This window comes from Strongylocentrotus purpuratus, unplaced genomic scaffold (assembly GCF_000002235.5).
Source record: "Strongylocentrotus purpuratus isolate Spur 01 unplaced genomic scaffold, Spur_5.0 spur5_contig_836, whole genome shotgun sequence".
Taxonomy (NCBI): domain Eukaryota; kingdom Metazoa; phylum Echinodermata; class Echinoidea; order Camarodonta; family Strongylocentrotidae; genus Strongylocentrotus; species Strongylocentrotus purpuratus.
The window spans coordinates 1,240,233-1,259,271 of NW_022145542.1; the positions used below are offsets into that span (position 1 = coordinate 1,240,233).

At 36.9% G+C, this 19,039-nt stretch overlaps 1 protein-coding gene across 9 annotated transcripts in view; it reads right to left on the reverse strand.

Annotated features, from left to right (window-relative positions):
* The window catches only part of LOC581618 (transcription factor 12), a 97,789-nt gene that overhangs the window by 32,397 nt on the left and 46,353 nt on the right, over positions 1–19,039 (reverse strand). For all 9 annotated transcript variants that reach the window (XM_030985759.1, XM_030985748.1, XM_030985752.1 and 6 more), the window contains one exon: positions 2,973–3,051. In XM_030985759.1, coding sequence (XP_030841619.1) covers positions 2,973–3,051 — 79 coding nt within the window. The remainder of the gene's footprint in view (positions 1–2,972; positions 3,052–19,039) is intronic.

Genomic DNA, 19,039 nt, shown 5'->3' on the forward strand with positions numbered 1-19,039 from the left:
TGCCACTTCTAGAGGTGCCACCGCTAGGCTAGTTGGGGATCGAGGGAAGGAGAGGGGAGGATCGAGGGACAGACTAATTTGAGATGTAGCCAGGTCTCTGATGGCATTAATAAATATGGCGACTAATCAGTAGTCAGGTTAGGGGCATTGTACTCTGCTAACAATTGGAATGTGCTTCTCCTCAAGTCAATGTACATGAGTCACTTGACAAACGCTTAGCAGGAATGCGTAAGAACTATATCATCAGCTGGTTAGCTGGCCATAGAGCTAGGTTCAACATAGCACCAGCTTCTACACATCAAGAACTAAACCTAGGTACCTACTAGTAACAGGTTTCAGGGAGATATTTGGGGGGGGGAGATATTTTTGGGGAAATATGGGCAGTCGTCCTACAAGTGACATATGTTTCCCCCATAACTTATTTGGCATTTTGATCAGGATATTCTAATTCATAGTTTCATACTTCGATATTTATAGTATTTCATTTTAAGTGATAATGGCTGATAAGCCTTGAGCATTTGATTCTAAGTGGAGTTGACACCTTACAAATCTCATATATTATTATTAGCATAATCATTATCATTTTAATTATTGTTATTATCATTATTATTTTTATTATTATTATCATCATCATATTCTGATTATTATTATTATTAATATTATTGTTATTAGCATTATCATTATTATTATTGTTATTATTATGATCATAATAATCAAATTCATCATTATAAGTAATATTATCATTATTATTATTGTTATTATTATGATCATTATTATCAAATTCATTATTATAAGTAATATTATCATTATTAGAAGTAGTAGTAGTGTTTCATAAAGCTGCATAGAAATCATAGAAAATTGTCATTTGTTGATTTGTTTCTCCCTAAAATACCCCAAAATACTTATTAGTTAGTAATATCTAGGCCAGCAACCACTTATTGATCTGTTTGTTCTCACAGTTATCTCAATGACTTTAATCATCATTCTGGCTTATCACTCTTCAGCCAACATCAAGCATAAAAAATAGATGTATGTTATGATCATCATTACATTTTTTTTCATCTCTCTCTCTCTCTGTGGTACAGAAAAAGATAATGTGTTTGTCACACGAGGCTTGTGATTGGACGTTGCGTTGATTCCAATCCACAACCAATATCACATGATTACTTTACCTGCCCAGGTAGACCCTTATATCTAACCTAAAACTCTCTTTCATAACATCGCACCCTATCATGTCAGAGATACCAACTTTTGAAGACAAGAAAAGAGTAAGGTTTTCAGGGAAGCTTTTTGAGGAGTGGGCAGGTAAGGAAGCAACGCCCCCTAATACTAAGAGGGGTCAAGGGTTTTTATGAGAAAACGTTCCCTTCCCCTGTGGGAAAATGATGATAAAACACTCCATTTTTCTACAATGAGAGGCTAGTTTTTATATTGAAATTTCTTGTAATACAGTGTGTATAATCAGTCTCATATCATTAAGTGTGGCTAATTTGTAATGTTCTAATCTAAAGAAACGCTAACATTAAAACATCTATAACATTTGAATACCGGTAATTGATTGAACAAATGGAATTAGAAGTTCCATGTATAAACAAAAATTCAAGAGTTGTGGCCCCTTCTTATTAAGAGTTGCGAATGATCCAAATCAATCGCACGTCTTTCAATCAACATCAAGTTTGCAGTCTCTTATTCCTTATGTGCATTTTTGCAATTGATATTGATCGCACAATCTAAGTAAGTTGCGATTAATATCAACTCTTTATAAGACGGAACCCTGGTTACATTAAAAAGTGTGATTATACCATCAAAACTTGTCTCTTTTAAATTTGAGGCCGGCGATTGCAGATCTATGCAAACTGCCGCTACGACTTCTATTTCATGTTGCATTAGTTCCCTGCGACATACAGACAAGAATCTAAATTCTTCATGTCTCCTTCATTCAAGGCTAGTATCAAACAAGAAACTTTGGTACCGAGCATCTATGAATGCCTCTAATTCTTCAAAAAGTTTCTCAATGAATGAAATTTTCAATCGACTGACTTTGATCTCTTCGGCAGTCAGGTTTATAAAACAGCTGTTACTAATCACAGTCAATTAGCATTATCTTTCCTTCTTCTTCTTCTTGGCCCCCCATCTCTTTCTACCTTGATTTAGCTGAACTTCTTGGGATAATCACTTTCCCATCTCAACCAGAAATCACCGCTTAATGGAATTACAAACAAATGTGTTTTCAATCATCATTAATACCAGACTTTGAAAAACTGGCTTAAATCCACTGCCTCACCATGAAACTTTCTTTTCCTTCAAAATTAAAAATACAATATCAATATATCCATATTTGTTATAGTTAAAGGGGACGTCCACCCTGATACTAAGTTGGTTTTAATAAGAGCAGAAAAATGAGAGAAAAAAATAAGTGAAAGTTTGAGCAGTATCTGATTAAAAATTATCTGATTATCCGATATCCGATTAAAAGCTATGAATAATTGTCAGTGAAACACATATTGGCAACACTGCAACCTCCTCTCGAATTTGCTCCATACAGACAAAAAAAAAATTCTCATAAACTTTCGTTTTCTTAGTTATTGATGATGGTATTGATGATGGTATAGATTTGTTTCGTTCAGGGTTTTTTACATTTAATACAGGGCAAATGGGATGGGGAGCTGGCAAGATACGTCACAGATTTGCCAATTTATGTTTGATTGGTAGCACCTTCAAAAATTCATAAGTTTCTTATTTCTATTTGGTTTTTGCTCAAAATTTCACCGCCCTGTTTCTTTTATTTTTCTTCAACTTCTATCAAAACCAATTTAACATCAGGGCGGACTTCCCTTTTAATATAAGGCCTTCTCTTACTTACCTTGTAGTTGGTGTAATTAGCAATCAGATATAAACCTTTAAATAATTTCATTAACACTTACATGCATTATAGACTAAATACTCGGACAATAGAGAGATATATATTATACCTGGCATAGGAGGTGGAGAACCAACAGGCGTTGAAGGATTGGAGGGAAAACTGCTATTAGGGTGATCTGCTGAATAAATCTGTGGGAATAACAGAGAAAAAAGAAGAAAAACAATGAATTAATTATGAACAAGGGTTCAGAAAAGTTATATGCTTTCATAGTAGATTGCAAGACTTTGAAAGCTACCAATTTAATTTGAAGAAAAGAGCAAAAATAGTACAGAAAGCGAATTCAGAGAAACATATTGGTAAATCATAAATGCCAACTAAGGCAAAAGTATGAATCCCAAACGGCAATGGGTCAGAGTCCTACAAATATCAGTTGATATATTTCTCAGAAACGTGGGAGTTGATGATGATCTTCTGGAAAATTACAAGGGTCACAATAAAGATCATTGGAAGGTGTTATACCACTCATTCTCAACTTGTCACTCTACTTAGTCATTAACAACCTAGCTGGTAATGACTGATGAAAGAACTCACTAATTACACAAGACCAGTGTCTTTAATACTCTGTTCATTTCTTGAATGAACCAGGCATGTCAGAACAATTAACACGTTGGATATCTAGAAAAAGATGAAGATATATTCTCTAATGAGGGATTGGGTTCAGGGTGGTAATTCCCTGGTGGCTATTTTATACTAGCATCCTCTCTTCTTATTGTTTAGTATTGGTGAGGGAGGGAAGATAGAGGGAGGGAGGGAGGGGTGAGAGAGTGGACAGGTTTCTGTGATTTCAGCTAATTTCCACTGACTGTCAGTTCTAATCTTTGTCAGTGAGCCGTGTGTGACTGTGACCTGATCTATACAGCAAACATGACTTCAACTCTGTCACATCCTCACATCACTCTCATGCTCTCTTCTATCAACTTTAGAGGGAGGAAGAAAAGAAAAAAAGATGGCGCTCCGAGACATCTGCAAAAGTCATTAGTGCATTTTGAACAAGCGATGCTTCACACGCAATCCATTTCTTCCTACCAAGTTTTCTACATAGGAATGCACAGTATACACACACACACACACTTTTCATGCCGGGAGGAAGGCGAAGAAAAGAAAAGGAAAGAGGAAAAAGGAAGGGAAAAAGTACACACTAGAGTACGACCCACTCTGGTCAAAATTTGGGTAACATTGTGGCGTGGGATTTGTAAACAACATTTTTGCCCTCTCATCCTGGATGCTTGATATTTAGGTTGGAATTTCTAGGCTGATTCTCTCGCGCGTAACCCATGCAATGCAAATTATTTGTGAAATTGATTTAGCTTGATGAGACAAGAGACAATGAGCTCAGTATGTAGACGGTTAAAAGGCTCTTTCCTCGCGTCGTCCGGTCGGTCTACTCCGGTGGAGGGCAGGCAAAGCGCAACGAGAATGAAAAGCAGAGGCATTAATGATAGATGATGGGGGAAATGCATTTGCAGTCTGTTTGTTACAAGCCAATTTAGTCGCATTTGGGGATGCACTCCCAAGGAACAAAGTATTCAATGGTCCTAGGACATGTGTGAAAGTGATAGGAGGAAGATGAGGCAGGGAGATACTGGGACCGGTACAATATCAGTGGTTTCCAACAATTATTGAACACGGCAGCCACCAGAGATCTTTCCCATATGTCCCGTGAGAACCCAGTAGTAGATGGAAGGCAGAGGATCTGGATCAGATTTCAATTCAAAGCCTCATATATTTTCATGCAGAGTGAAATTCATGACACGGTATATTAGAAATTAAGTAGAGATGTGTGTGTAAATGTCAGTTCCAATAATAAATGGCAAATGATTTCCAAAGCTCAGGAAGACAGGTTACATTGGTATACAATGAGGCATACCTACAGCTTTCTATTCTGAAGTAAAATAACTACACACAACAAAGACATTTTTATTTTCCTTTAGGAAAATAGGCCTATCCTACTTCCTCGGTTAAAAAGTCTCTATACCGGTAAGCAAAATAATAAAAAAAAATAAAAAAAACTGTACATCTAATCTGTTGTTCTTCCTTCACATGGAAAATGATCTGGATGTATAGGCCCATTCATTTTCATATTATTAATAGTTTTACTCTATGTAGAATTGCACCACTAAAGTAAAGGGTACTATATAAGCTTATTTTAATCCAATTTTATGGCTTCTGCTAGTCAAGAAGACCTATGTAATTCTGTATTTGATAGAATATTGTACAAAAATTGTAATGATATTGAATTCCAAAATAATACAGTCATTCAGATCTCATATAAAGAACTTTCACTTTCCACACATTTTCATACAACAATGATGCAAAAGACCTAATTCATAGGAAAGATTTGGGGCCTTCATCTTTCAAAACAATTTCTTGAGTTCCGATTATTTATCAGGTAGTTGAGTAGTCCTGTGCCATTCATTCAGCAAAGCTACCCCACTCCATCTTCTTATCACTAGCCTGCACCATGTTCATAGGCCTGCCTGCCATCCTGATTGCCTTTGAGAGGCCGCATCGAGGATCACTCGTTTGTTTGGTTGAGAAATCCAGAGGAAATCCAAGCTGGACTTATCTGGTTCCTCCCCCCTAGCCCTCCTATCATCCCCATCACACCAGACACTTCTCATCCCCCTGCTTCACCCTCCTCCCTCCTCTAACCAACAACAACCCAAACTCAACCAAGGGCCTGGCCTATCAAAGAACAATACAGGGGAAATGGTGAAAAACTTTTTAAAAGGGAAGAAAAGGCTTTGCATCACCATTCAGTATTCACAAATTAAGTAGAACCAGAAAGGCAGAAATATATTCTTTCTGTTTAATAGTGATAAGTTTGCTTCTATTAATCAAACTTTATTTATAAAAATTTAAAAAAATCAGGGTTCATACCTGCTATCCACAGGGACCCATAAAATATTTATTTATTATTTCAAAGTAGTCAAGGTTTGCAAATGCATATTTCATCTACATGTATAATGACCACAAGCTTTAAACAGTGTGTAAAACAGGTGAGAAATTAAAGCTAGTGAAAGGATCTTAAATACTGAAACCATCATAGAAACTTTTTGACGATGATGGTCTGACAATTCTGCATTATTTCAGGCAAAAATAAAGTGATATGTATGAGAATGTGATCATTATACACAACTATATTTTTCTCCATTTAGGTAGATACCATTTGCATTGTTGATGATTTTAACAAAACCTATACATTTCTAAACCATGTATTAAAAGATACAAAGTGAACTACCAGTAATTCATATCCAGACTTATAACTGCCAAAAGAGTGCAATATTCATTTTGGCATTACAATGGCCTAAAACAAACATTTCTATTAAAAATGTCATAATTAGATAGTAAATAAGTGAAAAAGGTTATATGTGAAATTGTGAAATGAAAATATTATGTTTATGTCAATGAGTTTTGAGTGGATTCTTTCTGCAATTTTATGAATGACATACCACTTTAATAATATTGACACATTTCCGTTAACAATAAAAAATAACTTGTGATACTGATCAGAAGACTAAATTAAGAATTCGAGGTTACAAAAAAAGAATGCTAAAAAAACAAAAGAGAAACACACAAATGTTGATGCCAATCAGTATATACTGCAAAGATAGCATGTATAGATAAAGTGCCTTAAAATCTGAAGGAAGAGAGAATAAGTTGTAAGCAGAAGTGTTTGCATGCATAAGGGTTTTTATCGGTGCCTTTATCAGCGCCAAGAAGGAGCCGGGCAGACTTTCCTGTGTGCCCAACAAACCCTAATAGAGTTATCTTTCAATGTTGTTAGGAAACCAAGCAACACGAGGTAATAACGGAGAGGAAGGAACAGTGACGGTGGTAAGACCCCATCTATTGGGAGTACTAATTAGCAAATCCTCAATTCTACATATTGCCCTCATGCAATAAGATCACCATCTAGTGCTACAAATTGTTCTCGATAGTTGTGGCTACATGTATGGACCATCGACTACAGAACCTGTGACCGGAGTCCAATAATAGCATGTAGATCACACGCTACGTTAATATTTTCTTGTTCTTTTATGATTTCCAAATATTACAATTTATCAGGTATTTATGGGCTATATTATATGCAAAATCAATAAAAAGTAAGATATAATTAGCTAACGAAATACATAAAAGAAGAAAAAAAAGAGTTGCAGAAATATCAGAATATGTCCTTCCTGAAAAAATACTTTTTATGACTCCACAGCCTACCACACAGGTTATCTCGAGTATGGAGTGCAGGAAGCTGCAGTTAGAGATAAACTGTCAAAAAGATTCTAAATAGTTTTGATTGTCAAATATCATGGGGTTATTTGAACAAGAGAAGAAATATTACTTGAAGAAAATAATCCTGAACAGTTTGTAGGCCAAAATACTGTTCATGACCTGAATCACAATCCTCTTCAATTGGTCATGAACCCACAAGACACTTCTCACTGAATTCCCTTACTGTCATAAAAACTAAATAAGTTGGCCTACACATTTTCTAATTAATCTATCAAATTTTTAATCAAAATATCATACCTTTTAGTTTTAACAAATAATATTGTTGGGATGGTACACATTTGAATGCAATAACTAATTGAGATTAACACTAAGCTCAAAATTTTTGGAAGCCTAAGATAGAAAAACAGATAATTCAAAATCAATTACTGTGTAATCCTTATTTGTCATTGTAGATTCGATGACTCAGTGCACACATTATTTGATAATGTGAATATTCAAAGAACTTTAAATCAAGTCTCATGAAATGCAATTTAATATCTTTTTTAAAGACGTGACACATCCCTGACTGACTGACTCACGAGATGTCATGACTTTGGTGAATATTACTGAGCTTTCTTTTCACAATCGGGACTTTGAATTAAGATGATATTGCTCATTTCAAATTCCCTTAGGCTGGGTTTCCGACTTTTAATTGAAAGTGATTAAGTGAGGTGTTGCTGCCAACATCAATCTGGGTCTAGGAATTAAGAAAAAGTCAGTTTCACAAAATTACACAGCAAAAGGTAAAATTGTGCTGAGCATTATCTTGATTTTCAGATAGAACTGATGTTTATATGTATAGGGTAATGGTGAATGAATAAATAAACCCCTCATCAATATATGAGTAATGGCTGCCAAAATTATAAAAGTTTTTATGTTCTAATACCTAAATGTAACATTAAAGGTAATACAGAGTTTTGGGAAATTTCGAAAATTGGCTGGATAGGGATTCTTTACAATTTTGATACATTTGGATGCCCCTGTGGATGTATTATAAGCACTAGAAAATTTAGCCCCAAAACACTTCTTTGTAATACCTTTTATAACTTGTTATAAACCATTACCGGGACTAAGCTTTAAGCTTTAAGCTTTAAAAAAAGTTATGTTGGAGCCTTTGGAAAATTTATGGTTTTACTCAAATAAAATTGTATAAAACTGGTTGAATAAATTCCATTCACAAAAACCAAAACCAAAATGTTTACAGTAACATACTTGTACAGCTAATTTTCACTATAAAAAAAATTCTAGAGTTTAAACTGGCGATTAATTCTTTGAAGGAATACTGAGAATTTCTCCAGTGTGAAAATAGTATGACTTTGTTTTAAAAAGTGCATAAAATTATCTAAAGACGATGGTTCTATATAGATGGTTGTATGATTGTATCGTCTTCTTAAATGTAATCACAAACAGGAATCTTCTACTCATGTTCTCTCATTTGTTTTAATCAATTATTTTCATTTAAAGATTTTCTTTTATAAAGATAACTTTGTCAAACTAAGCCCAATATAACTCGGCCTTTGAAAAATTATGTTCTATTAAAAGAATTCAAAATCAATTTTTGATAGTAGCTCAGGGTAGATTACTATTGAACAAGAATACGGGAAATATCATTATGTAATCCAGGTTATAGCAAATTCCAGTGTAGCATAAACAACTCATCACTGTTAAACCTACAGAGAAATACATGGGAAATATCCGTTTCTAATGGTCACAACATTCAAGGATAACATCAGATTGAGGTAATGAACATTTCCTCTGCCAGTTTATCCCTAGGGACAACATACTCATATATGTCTCTCCACTCTCAAACCAGACGACTCCTTTTGACCAGTCCCATTTGGAAACTTTACTTCTGTTTGGCCGCTCTCCATGAATTACAAGGACCATGCATGCCTCAGGTTACCCCCCATCCCCACCTTCGTCCAAACACCCCCCCCCCCCCAACTCAATGCATCCCTTCTCTTACCCTCTCCACATCGTCAAATTAGCATAACCTTTGTGACCTTCCTATCCATGGGAGATGACCTTCCTCTTTCGTAAAAAAAAAAGTCATGAAACTGCTCTAAAACTCCTCATTTTAGATGCATGGCTGGAACCAGAAGTGATTTGTACACGCCTAATTGAAGGCCTGCTCAATATAGAAAAGATTGAATGTAGACATAATGATGAAAACAATTGAAATATCATAATACCAAAGAAGTATTGTTAAATCTTAGCCAAGCTGCTAACCCCCCCCCCCCCCCCCCCCCCCCCCCGTCCCAACAAGGATTGCTCTACAAGATACTCAAATTGGAATAAGACTTGGCATGGTAACACAAAACTCAAACAAAACTTTTAAAAGAGTAAACAGTGATAACAATGAAATATCAAAAGGTAAATGATTATTTATGTATTCTATTCACAAGACATCCCATCATTTCACCAATTTTTAAACAAAAGGATGTAATGCGTTACAGGTCTACCAAGCAAATCCCTCTCCCGATCCTAAGAGGAGACCATGAGGACAGACAAACAGACACGGCCCGGCCAGGCCAGCGGGAGAGTAGAAGGTTGCTTACCCATGGATATCTAGCATGTGCATAGTTGGGTAGAAACATGGACGGCTGCTGATGGTACGAAGCCACCGTCACAGCTACCGGGACAGGGTAGCCTGACTCCGCCTGCATAGCGTGGGCTGCTTGACTGTACATCTTGATGATCTCACTGAGCTGAGGATTGTTTGTTTGTTGCCTTTCTACTAGTCTAGGCCAAGATACCGATCCTAATCAATCAAGATTTACTTGTTTGTATACTATGATGAAATCGGGAAGAGTTTGGGCAATTGCGGATCTAATCGCACACTCAGTTTGATGTGAGCTCACTATCCGTCTTCAAGAATCGTGATAAGTAGATAATTATAGAGCTTAAACAAAACAAATATCGATTTGATTGTTCTGACTAATTCATAATTGCAGCTCTGCTAGATTTGGTTAGTACCTTTCCTTTCTGCTAAGGACCAATACTATACCAAAACCATAGATATATTGGAAAAAAATATTTTTTTCATCAATTGGAACTTTCTAAAAATCTTCTCGTTGCCACTATCCCAAACTTTAAAGAACAAGTATTTTTTTAGTTTGACTAATTGGATCCTCTGAAAGTACGATTTTCACATAGATCCACTAATTATCTCCATTCGTTGATGAGCAGACTGAATCAGGTAGTCGTTATGAGATGCTAGTCAGGCTAGTTGGTATAGACCTCAAACTCCAACTCCAAGCAAATGTAGCTGACTTCCAAATCATGTGTCTCAGCAACTCTGGTGTTCTCTCCAGATCCAAGCTATAACCACTCCATCAAACTTTAACAAATGAATCAGTGCTGTATATCCAACCAATTTCCACAGAAGAGGTAGCAAGCATACAGCTTCACTCCAACCAAGAAGAAGACAGTTTGGGCACACTGTTTAGTTAGTTGTAGAAGAGAATTGAAGCACTGATGTAAACACTCTTCACTCTACGTCCATGTGCTCTCTCTCTCTGATCCTCTGTCTACAACCTTATCGCATCGCACAGCAGTAAATGCTTCCACCAGTTACACATCACTTCCACTTTCCCAGCGCTCTCCCTCTCCCTCCCTCTCTCTCTCTCTCGCTCTCACAGCTAGCCCAACGCTGATGTGAGCTTCTACCACCAACTTCCACCAATCTCTAGCCTGGTTAGCTTAGGTAGTAGGGCAATCCAGCTCAACAGATACCGCTCACTAGAAATATGAACAAGCTAGAGTATATAACATGTCCTCTGTGCTCCAATATGAAAGTTAGGGTAAAGTGAGTTACACCACTTCCAATACCACACCAATCACTGTAGGCTGTAGCGTAATACATGTGGGCATTTATTGCTGAGTTGGGAAAGATTTAGGACTATGTTATCAGCCATGCTGCAGGGTCCCAGGGGAGAAGGGGAGAGAAAGAGAGAGAGAGAGAGAGAGAGAGAGAGAGAGAGAGAGAGGGGGTAGAAGTATTATGTAATAGGCAGAGACATGATATGTCTCAGCTGTTAGATACCTCTTGTCTTATCACTTATTCCAATGTAGTCTACAAATACAAACACCATGTAAATATCAATAATGAGCAGAGTTTTAAATCAATTAACCTTAAATAAGCCAATCCTGTATTCGACTAGAAGTAAACAAAATGGCAAGAATGTGGGAAAAATACTGAGCCTGTAAAAGAATAACCTGAAATAAGCCAATCCTGTATTCGACTAGAAGTAAACAAAATGGCAAGAATATGGGAAAAATACTGAGCCTGTAAAAGAAATATATGAAAACTAGCAGGACCCGCGGAAATCCGCGGGATTCTAGAGGGGGCGGGGGATGTAAATAGATATATAGAGACTGCCTAAATTAAAACCACCAAGAACTTTATTTGCCATTCAGGCCATTAAAAAAATATACATGTTTAGCGTCCCCGCCCGTTTCCTTTTTGAGGGCCGCCTCCTATTTTTTTTTTTTGAAATTTTTTTGAATTTTTTTTTTTCTGAAAGAAAAAAAAACAGCGTCCCCGCCTGCTTCCTTTTAGGGGGCCGCCTCCTATTTTTTTTTTTTTTTTTTTTATTTTTTTTTTATTTTTTTTTTAAATTTTAAAAAAATTTTGTAATTGTTTATTTTTAAAAAAAATTTTAAAATTTTTTTTGAAAGAAGAAAAAACAGCGTCCCCGCCTGCTTCCTTTTTGGGGGCCGCCTCCTATTTTTTATTTTTTTAAAATATTTTTTTATAATTTTTATTTTTTTATTTTTTGAAAGAAAAAAAACATGAAAAGCACTGCTAAAATGTATTTCTGATTTTAAAAAAGAAAAAAAAAAATTGTCGGCCGCCATCTTGAAAAATAGCCAGAATGTCAGGGAAAATGTACGGAGCAGCCTTTTTGAAAGAAAGAAAGAACAAAAAAGGGCCTCCTCCTTCCCATTTTTCGAAAAAACAGGACGCTAAACATGTTTTTTTTTAATTTGGCCTTATATAAAAATAAAAAAGCGATCCAACTGTACCTGTAGTTATTCTTTAAGCCACTGGAACTGCGTAGAGTTCAGTAGTGTGGCGTACCGACTACGCAGAAATTAGGCTGCGTATTAATGGGAAAATAGTCCCTGCGAAGGTTATGCGTAGGCTGGAGTACAGGTTTGCTTATGGTTGCTTACTGTGTAGAAAGCTTTTACTGCTATGACGATCTGGCGTAGGGTACGTACTGTTGCGTAGTCATGTAGCATAGTGTTGCGTAAAAAGGCGTACTTTCTGCGTCAAGTTTCTACGCCGAAACTACGCGAAAAAAATTAAACATGTTGAATTGTTTTCGTTCATCTTGCGTACCTCTTTCCGTCCCTCAGCATATAGTAACGTAGGCCAGCGTAGTTGGTACGCAACACTACGCAACTCTACGTATTGACCCCACGCCAATTAGTGACCCGCAAGTGTCACAAATAAAGTATTAAAAATATGCTCATCTGACCCTAATTAAACGCCTAAACCCCCCGAGCTTTCGGGGGTTTATGGCCCCTTGAAACCCGTGGATCCCACGCCTATATTGTATATACACTCAACTCGCCGCGATCTGATCTCTCCCCCCCCCCCCCCAACTTTGAAGAACGTAACCCCCCGAGCTTTTGGGGGTTTATGGCCCCTTGAAACCCGTGGACCCCACGCCTATATTATTCTAGAGGGGGGGGGGGGGCAGGCAAAAAATTAAGTTTTTTCATTTCGGGGGCTCGATCATTTCCAATTTTTGGGAAATTTTCGGGGGCTACTTTTTCAAGAACTTTATTTGCCATTCAGGCCATTAAAAAAATATACATGTTCAGCGTCCCCGCCCGCTTCCTTTTTGGGGGCCACCTCCTATATTTTTTTTTTTTTTAAACAGCTTCCCCGCCCGTTTCCTTTTTGGGGGCCGCCTCCTATTTTTTTTTTTTTTGAAATTTTTTTGAATTTTTTTATTTTTTAAAATTTTTTAATAGAAAAAAAAACAGCGTCCCCACCCGCTTCCTTTCTGGGGGCCGCCTCTCCTATTTTTTTTTTTTTTTTGAATTTTTTTTTTGATTTTTTTTGATTTTTTTTTTTTTTAAAGAAAAAAAAACATGAAAAGCACTGCTAAAATGTATTTCTGATCTTAAAAAAGAAAAGAAAAAAATTGTCGGCTGCCATCTTGAAAAATAGCCTGAATGTCAGGGAAAATGTACGGAGCAGCCATTTGAAAGAAAAAAAAAAAAAAAAAAAAAAAAGGGCCTCGATCCTCCTTCCCATTTTTCAGAAAAAACAGGACGCTAAACATGTTTTTTTTTAAATTTGGCCTTATATAAAAAAATTAAAAAAAACGATCCAACTGTACCGGTAGTTATTCTTTAAGCCACTGGAACTGCGTAGAGTTCCGTAGTGTGGCGTACCGACTACGCAGAAATTAGGCTGCGTATTAATGGGAAAATAGTCCCTGCGTAGGTTATGCGTAGGCTGGCGTACAGGTTTGCTTATATGGTTGCTTACTGTGTGGAAAGCTTTTACTGCTTTGACGATCTGGCGTAGGGTAGCATAGTGTTGCGTAAAAAGGCGTACTTTCTGCGTCAAGTTTCTACGCTGAAAGTACGCGAAAAAAATTAAACATGTTGACTTGTTTTCGTTCATCTTGCGTACCCCTTTCTGTCCCTCAGCATATAGTAACGTAGGCCAGCGTAGTTGGTAGCAACACTACGCAACTCTACGTATTGACCCCACGCCAATTAGTGACCCGCAAGTGTCACAAATAAAGTATTAAAAATATGCTCATCTGACCCTAATTAAACGCCTAAAACCCCCGAGCTTTCGGGGGTTTATGGCCCCTTGAAACCCGTGGACCCCACGCCTATATTGTATATACACTCAACTCGCTGCGATCTGATCTCTCAACTTTGAAGAACGTAACCCCCGAGCTTTTGGGGGTTTATGGCCCCTTGAAACAAATATACACTCAACTCAGGGTTTCAGGTTTCCTTCTTCATAATTGCCTATTTAAAAAAAAAAACATTTTTCTAGTTCAATAACTAAGTTTTCATGCATTGATTTGATGCAAGAACTGTAACATAATAGACCCTAGATTGTGATTATTTCTGACCATAAATTTCGATAATTATTTTTCAAAGTAAAATTTTCACAAGAAAATCAGACAGTCGTTTAAAAACGTAGACATTAGTAATACTTTTACTAATTCTAAGCTCAGGTTTCGTAAATCTATTCACGAAACTATATTGAAATCGCGGCAATAATGATGCAAACCAACAGATAACAATTTCAAAGTGTCAAATCTCTTCGACTCGAGCTCAGCTCAGCTCTACTCACACACATAACACTCCAGCGTAACTCCACGAAGCTCAAACACAGGCGCCGCAGGCCTCGGACGCCTGCGGTGCCCGGTGCCGGTGTTGGAGATTCCTCGAGTTACTGCACTGTGATGTGTGGTGACTGAAGTTAGCTTGCGACTGAATTGTCAGTCCAATGGTTTTCTTGTCAAAACTTTCCCTTTAGAAAATGATAATCAAAATTGAGTACACATGGCCGTAATAATCACAAAATAAGCTTTGATTTCATACCTCCATTCACGAAAACTATATAAAAATCGCGGCAATCATGATGGAAATAGGTCTCTAAGTTTGGACGTCGACGGGAAGCCCCGTGTATCTCTTGTGCAGCTACTACATGCAAATCCATGCAAAGCACATCCTAGCTACAACAAAGCACATCCTATAGAAAGATGCTTTACTCTCGGTAATCCCGCCCTTTGCATAGAGCATTTAATACGCAACTTAATGTGAGTGGATGGTCATCGGTCGTGTGTCTACGGATGTCATGTTGCATATCCATGAGGTATCTCTGTCGTCACGCATATCCTGCATTATGCATGTCGCGTCTGTTTTCGCCCTGGACGTCGACACGGAGGAGGACCTCGGGCGGAGTATAGCCAATTCCACAGAGTAGACTCTCCCGCGGACGATGGCACCGGGCACGGGTACCCCGAGGGCAGGGTTCAGGAGGAGATAGCTCTACCAACTTGGGTCGGCGATCTCATTAAAAAACAATAGAATACAAAGGCTCGCCGAGACGTCGCGCCCCCCGCGGAGCCTTAGCGTATTACTTATATAGAAGCCAGAACACGAACGGCTGTGTCTGTGAATTTAGACTAGATGACAGTAAAAGAGTTACTTATCAATCCATCTTTACTTTTCACTGCCTCATGACATGTGAATGATCATTCAAAAATGAGAATTTACGCAGTGTGCTCTTCTCTAATAACATTATTATCAAACTCATGGGTAATGAGTTGGCCCTGTTATCATAACAAAACAAAAGACAGGCTACTACAATCTTGTTAACTTCTTGTAAGTTGTAGATCTTTGCACTTCAAAATGATCATGAAATGCCTCAAAAAAGTAGAATGTAGAAATCTAGGAGTGACGGTTTTACCATACTCATTTTTCCCAGTAGACTGTAGTGTTATAAAAAACCGTTTGGAAAACAAATTCTGAAATTTCTAATTCCAATTATAATGTAGATATCTTGATAATCAGATAGGTGATTGGCGCGTAAAAATCATGGGATTCATGTATGACCTAAAGGTTTATAATTATGATTGCAGCATGAGCTAAATCCAGGATTTTTTTTACAATCTGAGGCAAAGATATCCAATCCCTTTAATGGTGAATTCTCGAATGGAACCTAGACGTCTAAGGTAAATCCGAATGTTTTAGTTTAAAAAAAAAACAATATAAAATATCCACACACAAAAGGGGGAGGAACCCCCTTTTTTTAAATTTCCATCAGGTAAACCAATCCTTTTTTCTCCTTCAAAGACTCTGTTTACTGTATAATTATAGTATCTGTTCTTTTTAAATAGATAAAGGAGTTTTTCCCCATAAAGAGAGAATACGGTATATTGATTCTGAGAAGCGGGTGGAAAATGATCGGAGGAGTAAAGGGAGTATTTTAGCCTAAGGTCAGGAAGTGGCAACGCTGAACTTCCTCTCTCTGCACTCCCTAGCGACTCACAGCTACCACCTAGCATGATCAGTCTTCTACAGAGTACTATAGTATACTCGTATTTATTTCAGGTGAAGTTTAGACAATATCTGGCAGCATTGAAGCTATGCTCGTTTCATTTTTTAATAGACAAAATGAAAGACTATGCAGAGTTATGAGAAAAGCTTGGTTGTTCAAGGTGAATTTTGAAGAAGAAAAAAATGATTGAAATAAGGGACTGTTCTGAAAATGTTACTACTTAATTCTTGTTAGAAAATGTTGACATTGTGCAAGGCTCACGGCTAAACCAAACTTAATATGGGGATAATGATAATCTCTCTCTCTCTTTCCCTCTCTCCATATGAATATGTAACCATGGACTCTTCATAAAAGATAAAAACATCAATTTACATATTTGTGAAAATTTAACTTTTTACTAAATCTAAAGGTCTCGCACAAGGTATCCCGATACACATATCAGGTGAGCCTTGATGAGAATTGAATTCTTGAGTAAGAGAGCATGAAGTGTAAGTGAGTAGCATAGTGCTATCTACTCATAATATTTATCTATCACAGGCAATGCATTATTGATTTTAGAATTCTCTGGGGATGACAGATGATATTGAGTAGCGATAAAAACTTGAAATTGAAGACACGCCGTGTTAATTTGTCGTGAAGGGGACAAACGACTAGGCAATGTCAAAAGCAACGACAAAAACAGTGCGGCACATCGAGTTATAGATAGTAGCGGCGGGGAGACTCCTGACCGGGCAGGGTGACTATCGTGAACTAATTGAATCATGCAACACACCACGCTTTACGTATCATGATAGCTTTTACATGTGTAATTCATAGATACCTCTTCTTACTCTACTCTTTATCATTTTTCCTTTATTCCTCCTACATCGTATTGGTTGTTACCACAAGGGCCTCTTTCCATGATCGCTAAATTGACTAAATATGTATCCTATCCAGAAAACACCTTTTTATAACAATAACAATTGTGTTTAAAGTGAATTTTAAATGATATTTTGTATCCTGCCTTTAAAAAATTCTTTTTGTAACAATAGTGTTTGTCATGGTATTACATCTGAACATAATAATGTCCTCAAATTCTGTTAAAATATTACAAATGCCTATTGCTTTTTTTTTTTTTTAGTCTCTTAGCAAACATTCATTTTCAATTTGTGATCACGAATGATTAATGGCATCACTGCTCTCCCAGCGGGTAACCCTTCATTATTTATTTAATAAACAGCTCTGGTAAAACAATTCAGTAATTTAAATCCAATTACGCAACCATCGACGACAAAAACGGGCACAGTCAGGCCATCACTCTCCCTCTCTGTCTCACAAAGTACGTTTCACTCTCATCACGTCACGCTTCGATGGCGCGAAGATGTTCTACACCTCACGCTGACTGAAGCAGCTACATAGACCTGATATTACCATTAACTAGATTTAATTAAATAATGCCGATAGTCTTCAGCGCATCATTTAATCATGACAAGCACATTGATAACTGGGTGAGACATGAGAGGCTTCTACATACCCCTTATTTAGAAATTATCAATCATATTCAATTGGAATGGTGCTGATAAAACCACATTGCCCAGACATTTGATACAAATGGGTGCATGTATGTTCAAGTTAGGGTGGATAAGAACAAAATTAGATTCAAAAGGGATGCAACAAAATATATTCATGTTTTAAAACGTGCACTGTAGTGCTAAGTGGAAAGAAATGATGATGCATTTTTGTCGATATCGCTATAAGGTTATTGATCCTAACATTTCACATAGGAAATATTGTATTGTTTACCTCATGTTCTCATGAATATAACTGTGAAGTTTCATCTAGTTTAGGGTGGCTTATATATGGCTTTTTCTTCTTTTAACATGCTACATAATGCTTGTAAAAAAGTGACCGAGGTAAAATGTCTGAAGTCTACATTTGCTACTAAATCATCAACAAATACCTTTTTTCCCCCTCTTTTACCTTTGTAATTTGGCACACTTTCCAAAGTATCTTCCATGATCCAAATACAGAACTTTACGGAAATTGTGATAAACTGTTTTTATAGTGGTTTTAGAGGTCAAAGGGCATTAAAACAAAGACACAAAGCCTAGTCATTCCGCTAATGAAATTATTGAAGCGAAATTCCCCTCAGGAAGTTGAGCAATCTCTGACTCTCCTCAAGAGTCCATGGATGAATTATGACTTCTGTGCTTTGAGAACAACACTTTGTTTTCTTTCACTCTCCCTTTCTTTCCCTGTACTTTTTTATTTCTATCATCACCTTTAACTCCTGTCTTTGTATTTCCCCATTCTTCTATTTTCTCTCTAGTACCTAAAGTTTTCGCTTTGACTAAAACTCTGGAATACTTTAGATTTAAGTTTTTGCGGCTTCAGTTATCATGGGCAGTGGTTAGTACGCTAAGTTTACACCCTTATAATATCTATTTATGTAATGCACAAAAGCATCATAATTTCACACTACTATTTTGAAATAGCCATGATATCCTACCTTGTTTGCAGGTATGTTTATACCATCTGACCTTCATATATCAAGTGGGTAGGGAAACTAAAACAGCTTCATGAGATTTTATTGCTCTCAACAAAAAGAGGCCACCAAGTTCATTTATGACCATGTGTTTCAGCTTCCTGTTCCAATTCATTTTTCTTGAATAAAAATGCAAAATGAGCCCCAATATGAGGCAGCCTACCTTATCTACACCATGGGACTTTAAATACAGTCTAGTTTCATAACACTCCCTTTATAGCAACCTTTTGCCATGATGCTCCACATTTTATGATTTTGTTCACCTTTAACA